Below are 22170 nucleotides of genomic sequence, written 5' to 3' on the forward strand. Positions count from 1 at the left end.
GTTTTTGATTTGAAATGTACTAATATATACACTGAAAACTCATTATATAAAAGTTGGAGGTGATGGCCGTCTACTGTATTTGAATCATATGGTTTTGATGTTGAAGAGAATATATTAGCCATGGGCTTCTTCCTTCTTTTCTATTTCATGCTGCAGTGGCAATAATACACTTTTATATTTTGGTCAAAGGTAGCAGACAGAATATATATTGAAAAAAGATAGAATAATGTTGTTGACAGTAAAATTGATTAAAGTAATGAAAAATGAGAGCATATGGGTTGTGGTTAACATGCTCCTTCCGTCTATATAAGTCATTTTGTTTTGGTATGATTGAGAGGTTGAAGATGGGTTGTTGTAATGATGGTATTCAATCATTGGTTGTGTTTGTGGTTATTGGCATGGTGACATTAATCATCCCTGTCAATGCAAACCTCTCTCCTCATTTCTATGATAAAGTTTGCCCTCAGGCATTACCTGTCATAAGGTCAGTCGTTCAAAGAGCTATTAGCAGAGAACCACGCATTGGAGCATCTCTTCTGCGCTTGCATTTCCATGACTGCTTCGTCAATGTAAGTTATTCTGCTCGCTCCTGTCATATTAAACATTCTTTTCTTAGTAAATGTTAGGTTATCAAACTTGATGTAAACTCGTGAGAATCAAATAAATTTGATTCGTAAATTCAATTTATAAATTTGTAAGAGTTTATTTCAAATAAAAAAATATAAATAATATCTTAATTTAAATAAGTTTACAAAATTATATAACTTTAAATAAATAAAATTTATAGATATATTATTCATAAAAATAAATGTTGTAAAACATAAATATGGTCATTTCTCTTAATTTTTTGTCCTTTCAAGCTTGCAGAATCGTTCCAAACTCACGTCTACATGATTTTAGTGAGTATACGTAGAAAACAAATTTACTTTTGAATTAACTCAAAGTCATATATGAAAATATAAACTCGTAAAAATTTACGAATTAACTCGAGAGTTTGATAACCATGGCTACTATTAAACAACAACAAAATTAATATTTATCTTAGATTTCTGCAAATACTTTGGTAGACAAACTTATTCCTTAAACATGTGTTGTGCTGTGGTGGAAGTTTGACCTATTTTGTGCATACAGAGAAAAACATTGTTAAAAAACATCGACTCCTTTAAATGATTTCAAAATAATTTATATTGTATTTTCTCGAATTATCTTTATATATTTGTTGGAGATCATCGATTATAAGATCAATTTAAAAATAAATGGATATCTTATAAATTTAATATATAACATTGAATTAAATTTAGTGTATATTTTTTAAAACGGTGTTAGAGTAACTGCTTTATTTTTTTGTTAAATTTAAGTGGTACAGTGTAATGAAAAAAAAAAGACTTCATTGTAAAATATTCAGCAATATTATTTCAACTATATATGAATAAAAAAGAGTATTTTTTTCTTTTCTAAACTATCTGTTAAAAAGGTAAACTTTAAATTTAATTTAATTTTCACAATATCCGTTTGCGAGAACTATTTTTAGTGATGCATGTGCAATATTCATTCGATTGTATGGGATCTGAATTTTCTTCCTCTAAGAACAAGTAAAATATCTACATTCTATTGGATGCAAATGTGGGTGGTTTTATTTTGTAAAGGAAATCATTGCAATCTTGGTTCCAAGAAGATTAAATAAAAATATCACTTTTTCCTTTGGTTCTATTCACTTTTTTACGTTATCATTTAATTATAAATTATGATTGGTGCAATTTTAAAATACTTTTGTAAAACAATTTATTATAGATGATGATATGTGATTATAAATCATAACATAAAAATGCGTTTTACAATGTCTCCACAGCTATATTATTTAAATTTATTTATTTTTCAATTGTGATTTTTTAAGAGTAACTTTTACACTTATTTTATATAATTCTGTTTTTCCTACCATATCACCTTTATTATCTTTCAAAATATATATATATACATACATATATATATATATATATATATATACATACATATATATATATATATATATATATATACATACATATATATATATATATATATATATACATACATATATATATATATATATATTTTAAACTCTCCTTTTTTCAATCATTGTTCCTATAACCACTTTCAATCTTATCATCCACACCAGAACAGTGGACCAACAAAGCAATAATTAACTGAACTCTATTATTCTATAAGCTAGACAAACTGACAGAAACCATGTTACATATGAAACTATACAGAATAATTTAATTGCATGGAGAGTAATGCACACCGAACTCATGCTGCTAGCCTCCATTAATTTTTCAAATAAAAACAGTACCTTACTGTAATCACAATTTAAATTTTCATGATGTCCAACAGTATTATGTGCCGTAAAATGGGGTATAGTTAAAAATATTATATTCCAAAGATCAAACCGTGTCATTTCTGCTACAGTGTTACGATTTAATTTACTGAAATATAACAGAACTGCATTTGAAACAACAGGGCTGTGATGGATCAATTCTGCTAGACGACACCAGAAACTTCATCGGTGAGAAGACAGCTTTTCCAAATAATAATTCAGCAAGAGGGTTTTCTGTGGTTGATGAAATCAAAGCAGCAGTTGATAAGGCCTGCAAACGCCCTGTGGTGTCATGTGCAGATATTTTAGCCATAGCAGCTCGTGATTCAGTTGCCATTGTAAGTGTTACACAAACATTATTTCACAAAAAGTTCATATAGTGACATTTCATGAGTTATTTCAAACTGTAATATGCTTCTCTTTGCTGTTAACAGTATGGGGGGAAACAGTTTTGGTACCAAGTGTTGTTGGGTAGAAGAGATGCAAGAACTGCAAGCAGGGATGCTGCAAATTCCAATCTTCCTCCACCAACCTTCAGCTTCTCTCAGCTTGTTTCCAACTTCCAATCTCACGGATTGAATGTGAGGGACCTTGTGGCTCTCTCTGGAGGCCACACCATTGGCTTTGCAAGGTGCACTACCTTCAGAAACAGAATCTACAATGAATCCAACATTGACCCCAAGTTTGCAGCATCTTTGAGGAACATATGTCCTCGAAGTGGTGGAGACAATAACTTAGAAAAATTAGATGCTACTCCTGCAAGAGCTGACAGCAGATACTTCACAGATTTGCTGCAGAAAAAGGGTCTCCTCCATTCTGATCAAGAACTGTTCAAGGGACAAGGCAGAGAAAGTGACAAGCTGGTGCAGCTATACAGTAGAAGCCCTATAGCTTTTGCTAGAGATTTCAAAGCTTCAATGATAAAAATGGGTAACTTGAAGCCTCTTACTGGGAGTAAGGGAGAGATCAGATGTCACTGCAGAAGGGTCAATTAGAATCACAAATTACATGGTGTGAATTTCAATAATGGTATGCAGTGGAAACAATAAGAAGCTGTATGCATTGTACCATATTGTATAATATGCTTGGTCATGTCAATTTTAGACGTGACTCTGTGTTGTTCAATGAAACATTTTGCGTCGTTTTATGTGTTGTTTTAAGCAACTTCAAATGATCAATAGTTCAACTCAAATGGTCATCTAAAACCTGAGATCTGTTACATTTACATTTATGTTATGCATTTCAAGCCAATACTTTCTGAATTATATGTTTATGTAAATACTTGAAGGCAAATAAAATGAATAATATACGAAATGAATCCTTTCAATGCTCTATGAAAATACTATAATTTGTGTCTGTCATATAATCAGTGCTTTAACAGTTGATGTTGATGTAAACAGAAAAGTATACGAGAAATAATAATTTACACACAAAAACATTTTATATTCCTTTTACACTTTTTTTTTTTGAAAAATTATAAAAATTAATTTTTTTATAATTATTTTATCTTTTATAATATATATTAAATGAAGATAAAGGTATATCATTCTAACAATTAAATTATCCAATTAGAAGGCTATACTTGTCAAATTTACGTATATATAATTTATAATATCTCTTGAATTGTATCAGAAAAGAAGAAAATAGTTATTTATAATATTCAATTTGTAAAGAAAATATTTTTTTTTTAAAAATCTAAAACGATACGAGAGACTAAAAAAACTCACTAATTAGAGTATTTTTTACGTTTTTGGGCAAAAATATTTTGGATATTACCGTTCTAAGTAACTTTTTTTTAATTATATATATATAGGAAAGTCGTGTAACCCCACACAACTTCAAATAAAAAAGATCAGGAAATGTATAACTTTGCATGACTTCTCCACTACCACAATAAAAAAGGTGAAGTTGTGCATTTCCATACGTTTTCTATTCTTGGTAATATATTGCAAGCATTTGCAATGGATTACACAATGTTAAAATTGTGCAAGAGGTGCATGACTTCTATGCAGTGAATGAAATTCGAATCATGAACCTCTATAACCAAAGAAAAAAATGAAAATATTATAATATAATTAAGATATAATTGACTATGATTATTTAAGTTTTAATTAGAGTTAATTGTAATTTAAGATATAATTGATTGATGTATTCTCTCACATATTCCATAAAATATTACAATCCTTCCCCTTGCACTTGAACCACAGTAATTGATTGTTGTCTTTTACATATTTCAATACAAAAATATATTATAACAGTGATAACAATTGCTAAGAAAAAGGAATTTACAATAATAAAAATTTTCTTTGGAAGTGGTGTTGATTTCGAATGAGAATTTGTTCCAGTATGTTCATATGCAAAATAAGACTGTTTGGTCAGCCTTCCTCCCACATAATAAGAAACATTTTCAAAGCACAAAACCCCCATGACTTAGGTTGGAATAGGTTTCAGAAGCTACCGGGGACAAAACCTTTTATACACAAATACAAAAATTTATTTCAGTCGAAAACTACAAGCCAAGCTCTGAAACCATGCAAGTTAATGAACTTAAGAGCTTATGTTTGAAAGCAAACTCGCGATTTTGCAATTGATTTGAAAAAGTTTGAAAATATATATATATATATATATATATATATATATATATATATATATATATATATATATATATATATATATATATATATATTAAATCTAAAACGATATGGAAGAGTGAAGAAAACTCATTGATTATAGTTCTTTTCACATATTTGGGCAAAAATACTCTGGACATTACCGATCTAAACAATTTATTTTAATTAAATATATGGGCAAGTCGTGTAGCTCCCACACGACTTCAAATGAAGAAGTCGTGCAGGGGATGCACAACCGTGCATGATTTCTGTACTGTCACAATAAAGAAAGGTAAAGTTGTGTATCTCCACACTTTTTCTATCCCTATTAATTGATTACAAGCATCTGTCATCGATTACACACCGTTAAAATCATGTAGGGGGTGAACAACTTATGTGCAGTGATGAAATTTGAATCATAGGTCTCTATTACCAAAGAGAAAAAATGGAGAAATTATAATATAAATAAGACATAATTAAATATGATTTAAGTTTTAATTACAATTAATTGTAATTAAGATATAATTGGTTGATGTCTTCTCTTAAATATTGCATAAAATATTACAATCCCTCCTCTTGTACTTGAACCATAGTAGTTGATTCTTGTCTTTTCTTACATATTGCAATTCAAAAATATATTATAACAATGATAACAATTGCTAAGAAAAAAGAACCTACAATAATATTTTTTTCTTGAAAATTTGTTCCTGTATGTTCATATGTAAAATATAACTTTTTGGTCAGCTTTCCTACCATATAATAAGGAGCTTTTTCAAAGGCTTCCACCCACAAAACTCCATGAGTTAGGTTGGGATGGGTTTCAGAAGTCACTGAAGACGAAACCTTTTATACACAAATATAACAAATTATTTTAGCCAAAAACTACGAGCCTGTTAGGAAATTATGCACAATTCCTCTTAATCAGATTTGTGAGAGAAATATACAAACGCAGAATAATGACACTCAAATTGAACTTTTAAATTATACTGTAAAAATATTATTGATAAAAAAAGTTTAGAAACAAATCTCTCTCTTAACTTGTTCTTGCCTATATCTTCTCTACTTTTATGTTTTCTATAAAATTGTTGATCTTTTGTGAAACCCAAGAATATAACATCCTTAAATTTCTCTCAATGGAGGATGTATTTCTTGGTTTAGTTGACCAATTCCACCAATCTCCCACTTGAAGACTGATTTTAATCTGTCTTCACACCTTGATCATTACACCACTAATCTTTTGTAGACTGTTATTGTAGCAAGCCAATTGAAGTTGAACACAATTTCAGTTTGTCAATGGTTACCACTTTTGTTAACATGTCTGCTGGATTTTTACTTTCGAGAATCTTTCTCAATGTTAGCGCTCCATCTTCAAGCAAAGATCTAATGAAGTGATAACGAACATCAATATGTTTTGTCCTAGAGTGAAATGCTGAATTCTTTGCCAGTTGTATTGCACTCTGACTATCACTGTGCAAAACACTCATCTCTTGGATGAATCCCAACTCTGTTAAAAATCCCTAAAGCCATATTAATTCTTTACTAGCTTATGTTACTGCTACATACTCAACTTTTGTAGTGGATAAAGCAACAATATTTTGCACCTATGACATCCAACTAACAGCTGTAGTACCAACAGTGAAAATGTAACTAGTAGTACTTCTTCGGTGATCTACTTCACCTCCAAAGTCTGCATCTATGTAACCTTGTACTTTTAACTCTCCTTTGCTATAGTATAAACACTTCTCTATAGTGCCTCGTAGATATCTCAAAATCCATTTAACAGCTTCCCAATGAGCTTTACCTAAATTTGACATAAACCTGCTAACAACTCCCACTGCATGACCAATGTTTGGCCTTGTACAGACCATCACATACATTAAACTTCCAATAGCTGAAGCATATGGAATTTCAGCCATGGACTCCTTTTCCTTCTCTGTCTTAGGAGACTGTCCCTTGGATAGACGAAAATGACTGGTCAAAGGTGTGTTAACTGCTTTGGCATCTCTCATGTTGAATCTTTGCAAAACACGGTTAATGTACTCTGCCTGAGATAGCTGCAAAATACACTTTTGCTTATCTCTTGTGATTTGCATTCCATGGATCCTTTTTGTTGGACCCAAATCCTTCATGTCAAATTCTTTTGATAATTGTTGCTTCTAACTTATGATCTCGTCCATATCTAAACCAGCTAGTAACATATCATCAACATAAAGTAGCAAAATGATATAACTGGACTTAAATCTCTTGAAGAAACAACAGTGGTTGGCATTACACTTCTGGAAACCTTCCTTGTGCATGAAGTTTTCAAACTTCTTATACCATTGTCTTGGAGCTTGTTTCAAACCATACAAGCTTTTCTTTAATCTACACACCATGTTCTTTTTTCTTTCTTCTAAGAAGCCTTCAGGTTGATGCATGTAAATCTCCTCATCTAAGTCTCCATGAAGAAATGTAGTCTTCACATCTAGTTTCTCAAGGTATAATCCTTCACTGGCAACAATACTTAAAACAGATCTGATGGTATTGAGTTTTACAACTGGAGCAAAGATTTTAGTGTAGTCAACTCCTTCCTTTTGCTGAAATCCTTTGACAACTAATCGGGCTTTGTATCTCTTGGACCCATCATGATCCTCCTTCACCCGATATACCCATTTGTTGTGAAGTGCCTTTTTTCCAACAGGTAACTCTACTAGTTCCCATGTCTGGTTGGACATTAAAGACTTCATCTCATCTTTCATGGCAAGCTCCCACTTACTAGCATCTATCATTTGACATGCTTCCTCATAATTTTCAAGCTCTCCTTCATCAGTTAACAATATATAATTCAGATATTTTCTATTAGGTACATGAGGCCGAGAAAACCTTCGCAAAACAGGAGCTGGAATAAAAAGTTCTGGTGTGTCGAGTTCTTCGTTATCACTATTTTCACATGACTCCTCTGACTGAGGAGTCTCAATTACAGGAGTTTCTGGGACATCATCCATCTCCACATACACCGGTCTACTCTTTTCTAAGTTGTTATTGCATGTCTTGTTCTTGTCCTTATACATCACCTTTTCATTGAATATCACATCTCTATTACAAATCATCTTTTGATTTTCATTATCCCATAACCTGTAGCCAAACTCATCTTCACCATAACCGATGAAAGTGCACTTCTTCGATTTAGGATCAAGCTTATTTCTGCCTTGATCATTAATGTGCACATATGCTACACAACCAAAAATTTTGAGATGTGATAGTTTTATCTCTTTACCACTCCATACCTATTCTGGTATTTTGTGCTCCAATTGAACCGACGGACCTCGGTTGATTAAGTAAGTTGCTATGTTGACTGCTTCTGCCCAAAATTGCTTTGGTAAGCCTGATTGCAAACGCAAGCTTCTGGCTCTCTCTGTCAACGTTCTATTCATACATTCTGCCACACCATTGTGTTGAGGCGTACCTGGCACGGTCCTCTCCATTTTGATCCCGTGCTCATAGCAAAACTTCTTAAATCTAGTGTCTTCATATTCACCACCATTANCCGATCTAAGCTTTTTTATCTTTAATCCTGTCTCATTTTCTACCATGGCTTTCCAAATTTTGAAAGCTTCAAATACTTCTGACTTATTTTTAAGAAAGTATGTCCATACCTTCCTAGAGTGGTCGTCAATAAAAGTCACAAAGTATCGCTTACAACCAATGGATGAGATTGTTGTTGGATCCCAAACATCAGAGTGAGCAAGCTCAAGTCTCTCTTTCTTTGGGATTCTTCCACTTCTCTGAAAGCTTACTCGTTTATGCTTTCCAAGTATACAGTCTTCACACATGTCAAATTCTAATGACCAAAGACTTGGTAGTTTCCCCTTTGAGTGCATAATTCTCATCCCTTTCTCACTCATATGACCTAACCTTCGGTGCCATAGGTTAGGATTTTCATTCATTGCAACTACAATCAAATGACAAGCTCCTTCTGTCTTGTAGAGAGTACCACTCTTCCTACCACAAGCAATTGTCATTGCACCCTTTGAAATCTTCCAATTATCACCATGGAAGACTGTTGTGTAGCCATCATTGGCCAATTGGCCTATTGAGATTAAGTTCTTTGTTAGGTCGGGAATATGTCTAACATTTTTCAATTCCCATACAGACCCATTTAACTTAATCTTCACCACATCTTTACCAGCAATCTCACAAGACTGCTCATTACCAAGGTAAACTTTTCCAAGGTTTCCAGGAACATAATTCTCGAAGAATTCTTTCTGTGAGGTGGCATGAAAGGATGCTCCAGAGTCTAGCACCCAAGACTCTTCCTTGTTCTCTAAAGAACATATCAATGCATCTTCTCCTCCTGAGGTTGAAGCAACATTTGCTTCTGCTTTATCCTCGTGATTCTTCCGTGCACTCTTGCACTNGTTTTTGTAGTGTCCCACCTTTCCACAATTCCAACACTCAATTGTCTTTGAGTTTTGGAAACTACGGTGATTCTTAGAATTAGACCTTCTTTCCTTGGATCTTCCACGTCCATATCCTCTGTTCAAACTTCTTCCTCTTGACTCTGTATGCAAAACTGAAGAGGTTGAAGATTCTCCTGACTCTTTCCGTCGAATCTCTTCACTAAGAATCAGATCACGAACATCATCAAACTTTAATTTATTACTGTCTGACGAGCTACTCACAGTTGTGACTGTAGCATTCCAACTTTCCGGTAGAGAAGACAAAAGTATCAAGGCTCGTACTTCGTCATCAAATTCGATTCCAACTGAACTCAATTGAGTTGTGACTATATTGAGTTCATTAAGATGTTGCGCTACCATTGTGCCATCTGACATCCGCAAATTAAATAACCGCCTCATCAAATGAACTTTGTTTGAGGTTAACGGCTTTTCATACATACTTGAAAGAGTTGTCATAAGACCCACTGTGGTCTTTTCTTTTGCAATATTAAATGCAACATTGCGGGATAATGTTAATCGAATAACTCCGAGAGTTTGTCGGTCGAGAAGAATCCAATCTTCATCCTTCATGTTTTCTAGTTGATGACCCGAGAGAGGTTGATATAGCTTTTTCTGATACAAATAATTTTCAATCTGCATCTTCCAAAACCCAAAGTCCGTACCATCGAACTTCTCAATTTTTATCTTTCCTTCATCTGTTGTCATTTCTCCCACTTAAATCTGACTCCCTTTGAACCGTTGATTATAATAATAGCAACCGGCTCTGATACCAATTGTTAGGAAATTATGCACAATTCCTCTTAATCAGATTTGTGAGAGAAATATACAAATGCAGAATAATGACACTCAAATTGAACTTTTAAATTATACTGTAAAAATATTATTGACAAAAAAAGTTTACAAACAAATCTCTCTCTTAACTTGTTCTTGCCTATATCTTCTCTACTTTTATGTTTTCTATAAAATTGTTGATCCTTTGTGAAACCCAAGAATATAACATCCTTAAATTTCTCTCAACGGAGGATGTATTTCTTGGTTTACTTGACCAATTCCAATAGAGCCAAGCTTTGAAACCATGCAAGATAATGAACTTAGGAGCTTATGTTTGGAAGCAAACTCGCGATTTTGTAATTGAGTTGAAGGAGTTTCAAAAATATATATTTTTTTAAATCTAAAACGATATGGGAGATTGAAGAAAACTCACTGATTAATGTTTTTTCATTTACGTTTCTGGACCAAAAATAATTTGGATATTACCGTTTTAAGCAATTCTTTTTAATTACATATATGGGTAAGTCGTGCAGCCCCTATACGACTTCAAATAAAGAAGTCGTGCAGGAGGTGCACAATGCTACACGACTTTTGCACTGCCACAATAAAAAAAGTGATGTGCACTTTCACACATTTTCTATCCTTGGTAATCGATTACAAGCATTTACAATCGATTACACAGTGTTAAAATCATGCAGGGAGTGCACGACTTTTGTGTAACGAATGAAATTTGAATCATAGGCCTATGTAACCAACGAGAAAAATGGAGAAATTATAACATAATTAAGATATAATTGAGTATGATTTAATTTTTAATTACAATTAATTGTAATTATGATATAATTGATTAATGACTTCTCTTACATATTGCATAAAATATTACAATCCTTCTTCTTGCATTTGAACCACAGTAATTGATTGTTGTCTTCTCTTACATATTCCAATACAAAAATATATTATAACTGTGATAACAATTGCTAAGAAAAAAGAGCCTACAATAATAAAATTTTCTTTGGGAGTGATGTTGATTTCAAATGGTAATTTCTTCTTGTATGTTCATATGTAAAATAGAACTGTTTGGTGACGAAACCTTTTATACACAAATACAATAATTTATTTCAGCCAAAAGCTACGAGCCAAGCTTTGAAACCATATAAGATAATAAACTTAGGAGCTTATGTTTGGAAGCAAACTCGCGATTTTCTAATTGAGTTGAAAGAGTTTGAAAAATACTCTCGATATTACTCTTCTAAGCAATTTTTTTAATTACATATATGGGTAAGTTATGCAGCCCGCACACGACTTCAAATGAAAAAGTCATGCAGGGAATGTACACATTGCATAACTTTTGTAGTGTCACAATAAAAAAAAGGTGAAGTTGTATACTTCCACACGTTCTTTATTCTTGGTAATCGATTACAAACATCTACAGTCGATTACACTGTGTTAAAATCATACAGGGAGTGCACGAATTCTGTGCAAGGGATGAAAGTTGAATGATAGGTGTCTATAACCAAAGAGAAAAATGAAGAAATTTTAATATAATTAAGATATAATTGACTATAATTTAAGTTTTGATTACAATTAATTATAATTAAAATATAATTGATTTATGTCTTCTCTTACATATTGCATGAAATATTGCAGTCTTTCCTCTTGCACTTGAACCACAGTAATTGATTGTTGTCTTCTCTTACTTATTACAATACAAAAATATATTATAACATTGATAACAATTGCAGAAAATAAAAACATACAATAATAAAATTTTCTTTGGGAGCAGTGTTGATTTCAATTTAATTCAGCTACTGTTTTAATTTATTAATATTCTGGTAAGGTTTGAAACCACATTAATTCTTGTATGTCCGGTTAGATAAATAAGGTTGGGTAAAATAATAATAATAATAATAATAATAATAATAATAATAATAATAATAATAATAATAATAATAATAATAAAGTTTGAGTAGCAGATTAAATTTAGTAGAAATGATGTTTTAATATTTCTACGTTTACAGATATATTTTAAATTTTAAATATTATTTTTAATTTGATATTTCTTTGGTTAAAATTTAATAGTAAATTATATAAAATCATAGCTAATTATAAAAATATTTACTAAAATATAGATATTATTTTTAAGAAGATTCAGTATATTTATTTTATTTATTTAAAAATAATATAAAAAAAAAACTATTTTGAAATTGATTCAATATGAATTCACAACTGAATAACCTACTCAAATTTGTCTAATCTCAAAGAACCCCTATCCGGTTAATTCGATAACTTAAACAACAAAATATAAATTTTGATATATTAAATTCAACGTATTCTAAATTGATCAAATTGAATCTGAATTTGATGTAACCCAACCCATTTTCATGCCTCTCAATTAATTAACCAATAATTAAACTTTATCACTTAGTATAATTTTAATATTTAAAGATATTTTATTAAAGGGGTTTGTTAATGCGTGTATGCCTGTTTTTCAGTTGGTACATTTTAACGATGTTTAGTGGATTATAATAGACAAAAATATCATCATATATTATGGATTCTAAGTTTTAAAGTCAAAGATATTTAAATAATTTTCATTCTCAAAATTAAAAAAAAAAAATAACTTCCAACTGAACTCTTTACAAAAGTAAATTGTTTAACGAGTATTTCTAATTTTTTTAGTTGGATCTACCACAGGATGATAGAGAAAAAGGTTGGAGTGAGAGAGATGAAAGAGAAAGGATTGAGAGGAATAAGAGATTTGAGTAAGGGTTTGGGTTTTTTTTTTTTAGTTTTGAGAATGAAATTATGTAAATATCCTTAACTTTAAAACTTAGAATCCACAATATATGAAGGTATTTTTGTCTACTATAATCTGATATACATTGTTAAAATGTACCAACTGAAAAATAAGCATATGTGCCTTAACCAACCCCTTTATTAAATATATATATTTAAGATCATGATTTATTAATTATTGGCTGTGTTGAAATTAAGAATGAAATATAGAAAGTGGAGAAGTGACATGAATGATGATCCGATTGAGTGAGGTCCAATTCTTTAATTAGGAGCAACAATTAAAAAAGAAATAAACATATTCAATCACAAAAGTTCTTTGTCTTTATTTATTTTCTCTATGTGATAAATATATTTTAGAATATAAGCATCACAATTGTTAATTAGACCCCAACCCAATTAGATAATATTGTTTTTTATAAGTTGAAAAACTAAAGTCAAACTTGTGAAACAATCAAAATAAAAAAACAATTTTAATCATTTCAGAAATCTCTCTTATATTTTAATTATATATTTTGGTCTTTCAAAGTAGTTTAAACTTCTCTATTTGGAAATTTTTAAATAGTATTTATCATTTCATATATAGTTTTAGATATGGACTTCATTTTCACTCTCACTTCATAATTAATCTACAACAGTTCTTCCATACAATAATTATCTATTGTTGCCATTACAGTAGTGCTATTTACATTTTCCACTACACTTTTTTTATATATTTTTATTTTTATTTTTTGTTATTATGTGAATTAAAGTATGATGAAGGTATTGATAGATTGCCAGCTTTAGTGCTGTTTTAATTTATTAATATTGTTATCTTCAATAGTAATTATTTTAAATTATATCTATACTTATAACATTTGCATGGCTAATTGTTTTTTCATTTTATGACTGTTTCTCCTGCCTTTTATTTATTCTCACAGAAAAATTTATAAATTTTATTAAATCTTCACTTTTCCGTATCCTAATTCTCTCCCCTCTGTGTATATTAAAAAAAATATATATATTATTTGATTACCAATCATCTATCTAACAAAGATGACAAAGCAACACAACAATGTTAAAACATAATTTAATAACAACGAGGTGAAAACAACTTATTAAGAAAATAATAAAACAAATTATAACTATTTAAATATATTTTTAATTCTTCAATCAACTTAAGGTGCCGAATGACAAATAAATATGCATTTTTAGATATCTGTCAATATCTGTCGATATTGACGGAAAATAACCAAATTAATTAAACACAACTATTAATAATATTTAACTTTATAAATTAGATAAAAGGAGAGGGGATTAGTAAGTATTTATTAGTTTCCATTTTTACTTCGAAATCTCTCCATAATGAATCATTTGTATAAATTTTCTAACAAAGGGTATTGTTGTGTTTATCTTTATTTTAATTTTATTTTTTCTAATTTATCGTATTATGATTACATAAGAAGTGTTTGGGGGCTTTCCTTTTCCAACAACTGCTTGGAAGTTTAGGTGTCCCTTTTAACTTTTCAACTTATATATACATATCTTTCTGTATAGTTAATTAAGAAAACATGTTAACCATGTGTTCTGTCATGACACTTTATTAATTATATGTTCTTAATAATTATCACCCTCAATAACTACCCATATCTAATTAGCTAGACCAATTTCTAGATTAAAATTTTCATTTTATATGCCATCAAATTTCATTTTAAGTAGTGCTTTAATTCAAGAGATTAATTTAAGCATTTTAGCTAATTTGAAGTTCAAGATTATTGGGTGGGTTAAATATGTTTTTAGTCCCTACATTTTGGGGCGATTTTGGTTTTAGTCCCTCTTTCAAACTAACGTACAATTTAGTCCTTCAACTTTAGAAAATTCTGGTTTTAGTTCTTTTTACCAAATTTTTTTAATTTTAGTTGTTATTTCAAACGCGTTTCTCAATTAACATTAAAGCAAAAATGTGTCAAATCCAAATACTATAATGAAACGTGCTTGAAACAGCAAATAAAGTTAAAAAAAAATTGGTAAAAAGGACTAAAACTAGAGTTTTCTAAAGTTGAAAGACTAAATTGTACCTTAGTTTGAAAGATAGACTAAAACCAAAATCACCTGAAAGTATAGGAACTAAAAACATATTTAGCCCATTATTGAGTGAACTTGTTTTTGAGTTTAACTGCTGGAAGGGACTCCTAAGATTCAAACCCTAATTAATTCTATTAGTTGTCATCACTTAATTAAAAAATCATAGTAAAATTATATATGCTATTTCCCAAATATTACAAGGTGTAGACCTCCCAAATTTCATCAGAACCAAAATTTTTATCGACAGTGATATTCTTTTCTGCAATAGTATATAATTGAAACATATATATATGTATCTATATATTATATATATGTCTGCATCTAAGAGTTGGTGAGACAGTGCTTGAAGAATATTGTTATGGGATAGTGGTGAATGGTACTGAGAACAAAATCACTTGGTCTACTATGACCTGCAATATTATATATATGTTGGTAACTGTAACAAGTTTCTCTACATCATTTCTCCTATATATAAATCCTATACACTTTTGTTAGCTATACTCACAAGCAATATCTTATCAGCAAAATGAATTTTCTTCAATCTCTTCTTCTGATCGTTATGGCCACTTTGGCGTCAACATTTATGATCCCTACCTTTGCTGAGCTAAGTCCTCATTATTATGAGCAAGTTTGCCCTGAGGCATTGCCAATCATATACTCACTTGTTAAGCAGGCAATTCTTCATCAAAAACGCATCGGAGCATCCTTGCTGCGTTTGCATTTCCATGACTGCTTTGTTAATGTAAGTTCCACATTATTTTTTCCTCAAACTATTCTTACATAATTAAAATTAATTTTCATTCCACCAAACTCAAAATTCTCATAGTATATTCTTACATAATCCAATTTATCACGAGTTCGAGCCAGATCTAGTTAATAATAAATTGCAAATTTTGACATGGACAAAAAATAACCCGATGCACTAAGAATTCGGCTCCATAAATATAAATATTAAATTATATTTGTTGGAAGTCTCATATCGACTAGAAATAAAGCCAATTCATAGTATATAAGTGGGTGAAAACCTCACCTTACAAGCCGATTTTGTGGGGTTGAGTTATACTTAAAATCCACTTTAAATGTTTTTGGATTATATAGTATTTTTGTGATTTTATATTGTAATTGAAATTTAACATCATTTTGGATTGTATTTGGATTTAATTTTATTTAGATTTTAATTAGAATTTTTTAATTTTTATTAATATTAAAAAAATTATAATTAAGTGAGTCAATTTATTTAAACTTCCAATATGTATTAAACCAGGTTGACAAAACGGGTAATTCGGCTTGATCCGGTCCGATCCACCACAGGTTGGTCACTTAGTGAGCCAACCCAACCCAGCTCATTTATTAGCGAATCAGAAAAATCTGAACCCGACTCGACCCACCATGGGTTGGTGGGTAAACGGGTTGGCTCACTAGCCCATTTAATTAGAGTTTTTTTTTAAATAAAAAAAATTACAAACTTTATATATTCAAATTTAAACAAATTTTACTCCCAAAAAATGATGTTAAACTAAAAACAATTAAAAATAATAATAATAAGTACAACATAATCCAAATGTCATACAAAAACAAAGACAAAAAACGTAAAGAAAATTTGTTCCTTGAAGAATTTTAGTGGAGAAGTGAGAGTGACAGTACCATAAATGAGAGCAAGTTCCGTGAGAGTGATTTGAGAGATGAGAGGTTACTTTTTTGGTATACACAATGAGTGAAGAGAGTATTTTATTTTTTAGGGTTTCATAAATAAAATAATAAATTAAAAAAAATAAAATTAGGTAGGTAGGTTGGCAGACCAACCCAACCCACTACGGGTTCAACCGACATAAGCCTGGTTTAAATGAGCCGGGTTTAAATCTGATCCGCATTAAAAAAATTTAATTTTTTTAAATTCAATCCGGTCCGAACCCGTGGTGAGCCGGATTAACTAGGACCCATTTTGACGGCTTTAATATAATTGCAAATCTTGTCATATATTTGTAATAAAAATTTCAAACTTTCTTATGATGTTTTTTTTTTTTTTCAAAAATTACAAACCTTCCACACACAACTACCAAATTATCCAAATGACCTATTATGTTGTGGTGAAAACTCTAAAAAAAAGTGTCTATTTATTGTAGTACTTTAATATTAATTACTTCTTCTTTTTTTATATATATATAAGTTGATGTGGGACTTTGATTAATATCTATTTTAACAGCAAATGGAAACAACTATTTGTGATGTATATAATGCGTAGGGTACAAGTCAGAAGCTAATGACAAAATTTGAAGCATTATAGTATTAAACAAAGGTAGCATGAACCTAAAATGTCGACGTGGGAAAACTGCAGGGCTGTGATGGATCAGTGCTGCTAGATGACACGCCTTTCTTCTTGGGGGAGAAGACTGCATTTGCAAATCTGAATTCAATCAGAGGATTCGAGGTGGTTGATCAAATCAAAGCAGCAGTTGATAAGGCTTGCAAACGTCCTGTAGTATCATGCGCAGATATCTTGGCTGTAGCTGCTCGTGACTCTGTAGCCATAGTGAGTGCAATCCAAATCTTTCATCAATTCTCCTTCTGCAACAAATCATTCTGTGGTTAAAACCATGTTCACAGTGATATCTATCCAACTTCTATATACATACATATATAGCAAAATAATAAATGATTTTTGTTTTGCATACATATATTTTGCTTGATGTGTTGATTGTTAACAGTTGGGTGGTCCACGATATTGGTACCAAGTGTTACTGGGCAGAAGAGATGCAAGAAATGCAAGCAGGGATGCTGCAAATGCCAATCTTCCAGCTCCATTTTTCAACTTCCAACAGCTTCTTGCTAATTTCCAAACTCATGGACTAAACCTCAAGGATTTGGTGGTCCTCTCCGGTGGCCATAGCATTGGATTAGCAAGGTGCATTAATTTCAGGGACAGAATCTTCAATGACACCAATATAGACCCCAAATTTGCAGCAACTTTGCGTGAGTCATGCCCTCGAAGAGGAGGAGACAATAGCTTAGCACCACTTGATGCCACTCCTTCAAAATTTGACACCACCTACTATAACGCTTTGTTGTACAAAAAGGGTCTCCTCCATTCTGATCAAGAGCTGTTCAAGGGTGATTATTCTGAAAGTGACAGTTTGGTGAAACTATACAGCAATAACCCTTATGCTTTTGCCAAAGATTTTGGAGTTTCCATGATTAAGATGGGTAACTTGAAGCCTCTTACAGGGTCCAAAGGAGAGATCAGATACAATTGCAGAAAAGTCAATTAGCTCTGCATATTATTTCAATGCCTTGGTCACAATAGTATAAGGATAACGATTTGAGCAACTGTTTGATATAAAGTCATATATATGTGCAAATTTTTATACTCTATACATCACCTTAAATACTGTTTATCAATGTTGATAATAAGACTCTTGGTTCAAAACTTCACATAATGAACTGCATAGAGTTGAAAAAGTGCGAGATGCGTTGCTTGCTGTTACTATTAGTATTTTTCTTTGCTTCTTTTATGAGACCAATTGCCTTGTTTCTTGGAAGTGTTTATATCAATAAAATTTTATGTGGTTAGTAATGTGTAATGGTTTGCTGAACTTTCTTTCATTAGGAAACCATTGACATTATGTGCTGATTACTTTTCAAAGCATTATTTATATTTTGACCAAGCTTTTTCAGTTTATTAATGTTCATTTCCTTTTCTAGTTCAGTATTCCGTATGCATCAACTGTTTGACCAATCTTTTGATATTTATTATGTGACAAATCAACTGTTGAATGATTCATTTTAATGATAACTAAGGTGGGTATTCTGTGTTTTCCCCCTACATTTTGGACTGTAGTGACCATAAAAGAACAAATGGTTGTAATGCAAATTAAGTATGAAAGACAATGAAAATCCATCGTATTTAGACTTATTAATTACAGATTCTTTAAGGTTCACTGTGTTAAATATGTTAAAGTTCGATACAACTAAAAAAAATATTGAAGCATTTATGACATATTCAAGTATTCAAAATTTAATTTGGGTATTTTAGTCCAAAGGATTTACATTATATCTTTAATAGTTATGGAAACGTAATGTTTGTCAACACAGAGCTATGTTATAAATTATAATGGACCAGTCACTCCCCTGACTTAACTCAACAACCCCACTAACCAAAATGTTGATTGGAGAGTAACAAACAAACAATTTATGAATTATTGACAAAGGCAGTGTTTCATGTTCTGATATAGATAATATAGTTTATTGCATTTCAGATAATTACCAGGAACTGACCAAATTTAGTTCAGAAAGAATGACATAATAATCTGTTCTGCATTTTCAGCTGGTTGGAACGATTGTCTTATCAAACTTTTCTGTTTTTTCACTAGTATATAGTTAGCTACTATTAATGCATTATGGTAATTGTAGTAGTAAATTGCAAAAATACACTAATGTGATACCAGTGAAATTTTCAGCTTGCTAATGTGATTAATTGATGCAAAGACTTCAATTAACAAGCCATAGAATTTCAATACACCACTTTCTTTTATTCCCCTCTATTTTTGAGAGGACTGAAGCTTCTAATCACAACGCCTTACACTTAAATTCTTAGAGTATTATCTCCAAACATAAAAATACCATAATACATGAAAGAAAGATCACATATCTTGTGTGACTGCATGAGCATTGTTTTTTTCTTTTGCTCATCTTATTTTCTTGGTAACTTTTAATTAACCTTGTGGCAATTAGTACGAATTTGGCCACTTTTCCCTGTTAAGGGGCTAAGGTTTCCCATTTTGACCATGGCACTAGCAAAGTCTGCATAGAAAGCTGAAGGGTCATTGCTATAGGTAGTGACCTGAGAATCTGTAGAACCACCACTAAACAACTGTTGATCAGAATGCAGAAGCCCCTTTTGGTTGATGAGATTCTTGAAATAAGCATTGTCAAATAGAACACTTGTGGTGACATCAAGTGGGGAAAGGTTGGTGTCTCCACCAGTGCTTGGACAGTTTGACTTGAGTGATGTTGCAAAGTTTGACTCAATGCTTGTTTCATTATAAACCCTGCCTCTAAACAGCTGACACCTGGCTAGCCCTGTTGTATGAGCTCCTATACGTACATGAAAATTTGAAAGATAGAAAAACTTAGATTACTCAAGATTCATCACATGTGATAATGTTGCATGCATAATCTTACTTTGATGCATAATTAACTAGAGACTAGTCCTAATAACTTACCTGCCAGTGCTACCATTTCCTTGGTGTTAAATCCCTTGTTTGCAAAAGCAGATATAAGGGCACTAAGATCCATAAGTGGGGATGGAATATCCTTAGTGGCAGCATCTTTACTTGCTGTGGTTGAATCTCTTCTGCCTAACCCAACATTCCAAGATGGACCTCCCAACTGAGAAAAAATCCACACAATAACAACAGTTTTATACTATCATATTCATATCATCATAAACAATTCTGTATCATAAATTTATGTACTTTTATGATAACTATTCTAATTGTAGCAACAACAAAAGTTCAAGAGTATAACAAGCAAACAAATATATGAATAGAATTATACTATATATTGTCTTTGTCTTGTTTGTTTATTATTATATTATAGATGTTCATATTTATTATAAGGTATTAAACTTACTGCAACAACAGAATCACGAGCAGCAACAGCTACAATATCTGCACAAGAAACAACTCCGGGACATACAGCCTCCACTTTAGTTTTGATGTCATCAATTACTTCAAAACCTCTCAAAGAATTCACATTTGCACCAGCTGATTTTTCTCCAGTAAAGCTTGAAGTGTCATCTAACAGAACAGAAGCGTCACATCCCTACACAAGTTGTATCTTACAAATTAGTTCACAATACCAATAAGGATAAAAATGCAACCGCATACTTCTAATAATGTGCAGAGTTTGTAATATTTCAGAATGATGTATAATTTATGCAAGAATGCTACTATAAAAGAATTTTGTATGAAAAGGTTTAAAGCTATGAGAGTTGATGAGTTTTGAATGATATATGCATGAGATTAGTTGAAAGTGAGAAAGAAAGATGAAGGTAGGAATGAAGAGAAAACATGCATTGACGAAACAGTCATGGAAATGAAGACGGAGCAATGAGGCTCCCATGCGATGCTCTTTTGCAACTGCACTGATAACCGAGGATCTGATGATGGAGAGGGCTTGGGGACACGTTGATTCATAGCAACTTGAAGTTAGCTGAGAAGTAACCATGGCAAACATGCAAAACAAAATGGAGAAAGAAAAACTATGACCATAAGAATGAAATGCCATTGTTTAGTAATGATGCTTCTGTCTTTGCACTTGTGAAGCAAACACTGCTTCTCAAGCTCTATTTATAGTGAGACATGAGCACTCCAATTTAGTTATGATTCATTTTAATTTTGGTACGTTTACTGTGTATTAAAAAAGATTACTTTTTAAGCATAATTGATGTTAAAAAAAAATCATTATAAGTTTCATGACCTAACAAGAGATGATATTATAGGCCGAATAAATAATAAATTTTAATATTTAATTTTGATATTATACTAAGAAGTGATTTTCATATTTGTTAAGAAATGAATTTTAATTTTAATTTGATTTTACAAAACTGATTTGAACGATGATGTTGTCATCCAATATTTTTTAGCATAATTGATGTAAATAAATATCCTTTAAAATAAGATGGTGAAGAATTATAAGTTTCAAAATTAGTTTTTCATTATTTGCTGGAGAGCATACCAATAATTAGATGAGAAGCCTTATATTATCAACTTTAAGACTTTATATCTGCATAGCAATACTGTTTAATTATTTTCTGTAAGACATAATTCTACTAAGATTAAATAGAACTGCAATAAACATAGAATTTTTCGTTTTAAATACTTCAGTGAGAACTTAAAATCTAAATTAATTACTAATTGTAACAGACTAAAACAATGTTGGTTAGAAATTATTATATCTTTTAAACTTGTTACAGATTTGTTTTCGGTACTATTCAATGTTAGATTTTATCAATGGAATGGAAGTATCTTATATATCTTATTTTATCCGATGTTAGATTTTTTTTACCAACAATTTTAATCTTGTTTGAGTAACTCATACTTAAAATTACAGATAAAACCCACAAAAATATTAACCAATGCTG

The 22170-nt window shown here is 31.1% G+C and overlaps 3 protein-coding genes across 3 annotated transcripts; 2 read left to right on the top strand and 1 right to left on the bottom strand.

Annotated features, from left to right (window-relative positions):
* The first annotated feature begins 316 nt into the window (after window positions 1-316).
* Window positions 317-3510, top strand: LOC106763813 (peroxidase P7). The gene is made up of 3 exons (XM_014647967.2): window positions 317-569; window positions 2497-2691; window positions 2788-3510. The coding sequence occupies exons 1-3, from the start codon at window positions 327-329 to the stop codon at window positions 3346-3348; spliced, it is 999 nt and encodes a 332-aa protein (XP_014503453.1). The 5' UTR covers window positions 317-326; the 3' UTR covers window positions 3349-3510.
* Window positions 3511-15555: 12045 nt separating this feature from the next.
* Window positions 15556-18491, top strand: LOC106763372 (peroxidase P7). The gene is made up of 3 exons (XM_014647570.1): window positions 15556-15771; window positions 17365-17559; window positions 17735-18491. The coding sequence occupies exons 1-3, from the start codon at window positions 15556-15558 to the stop codon at window positions 18293-18295; spliced, it is 972 nt and encodes a 323-aa protein (XP_014503056.1). The 3' UTR covers window positions 18296-18491.
* A 982-nt stretch (window positions 18492-19473) lies between these two features.
* On the bottom strand, window positions 19474-21333 carry LOC106764062 (cationic peroxidase 1). Its single transcript, XM_014648273.2, has 4 exons — window positions 21102-21333; window positions 20658-20849; window positions 20249-20414; window positions 19474-20120 (listed from the first exon to the last, which is right to left on the bottom strand). Exons 1-4 carry the CDS (start codon window positions 21312-21314, stop codon window positions 19735-19737), a joined length of 957 nt encoding a protein of 318 aa, XP_014503759.2. The 5' UTR covers window positions 21315-21333; the 3' UTR covers window positions 19474-19734.
* Between the last annotated feature and the right edge of the window lie 837 nt (window positions 21334-22170).

This window comes from Vigna radiata, chromosome 6 (genome assembly GCF_000741045.1).
Source record: "Vigna radiata var. radiata cultivar VC1973A chromosome 6, Vradiata_ver6, whole genome shotgun sequence".
Classification (NCBI taxonomy): domain Eukaryota; kingdom Viridiplantae; phylum Streptophyta; class Magnoliopsida; order Fabales; family Fabaceae; genus Vigna; species Vigna radiata.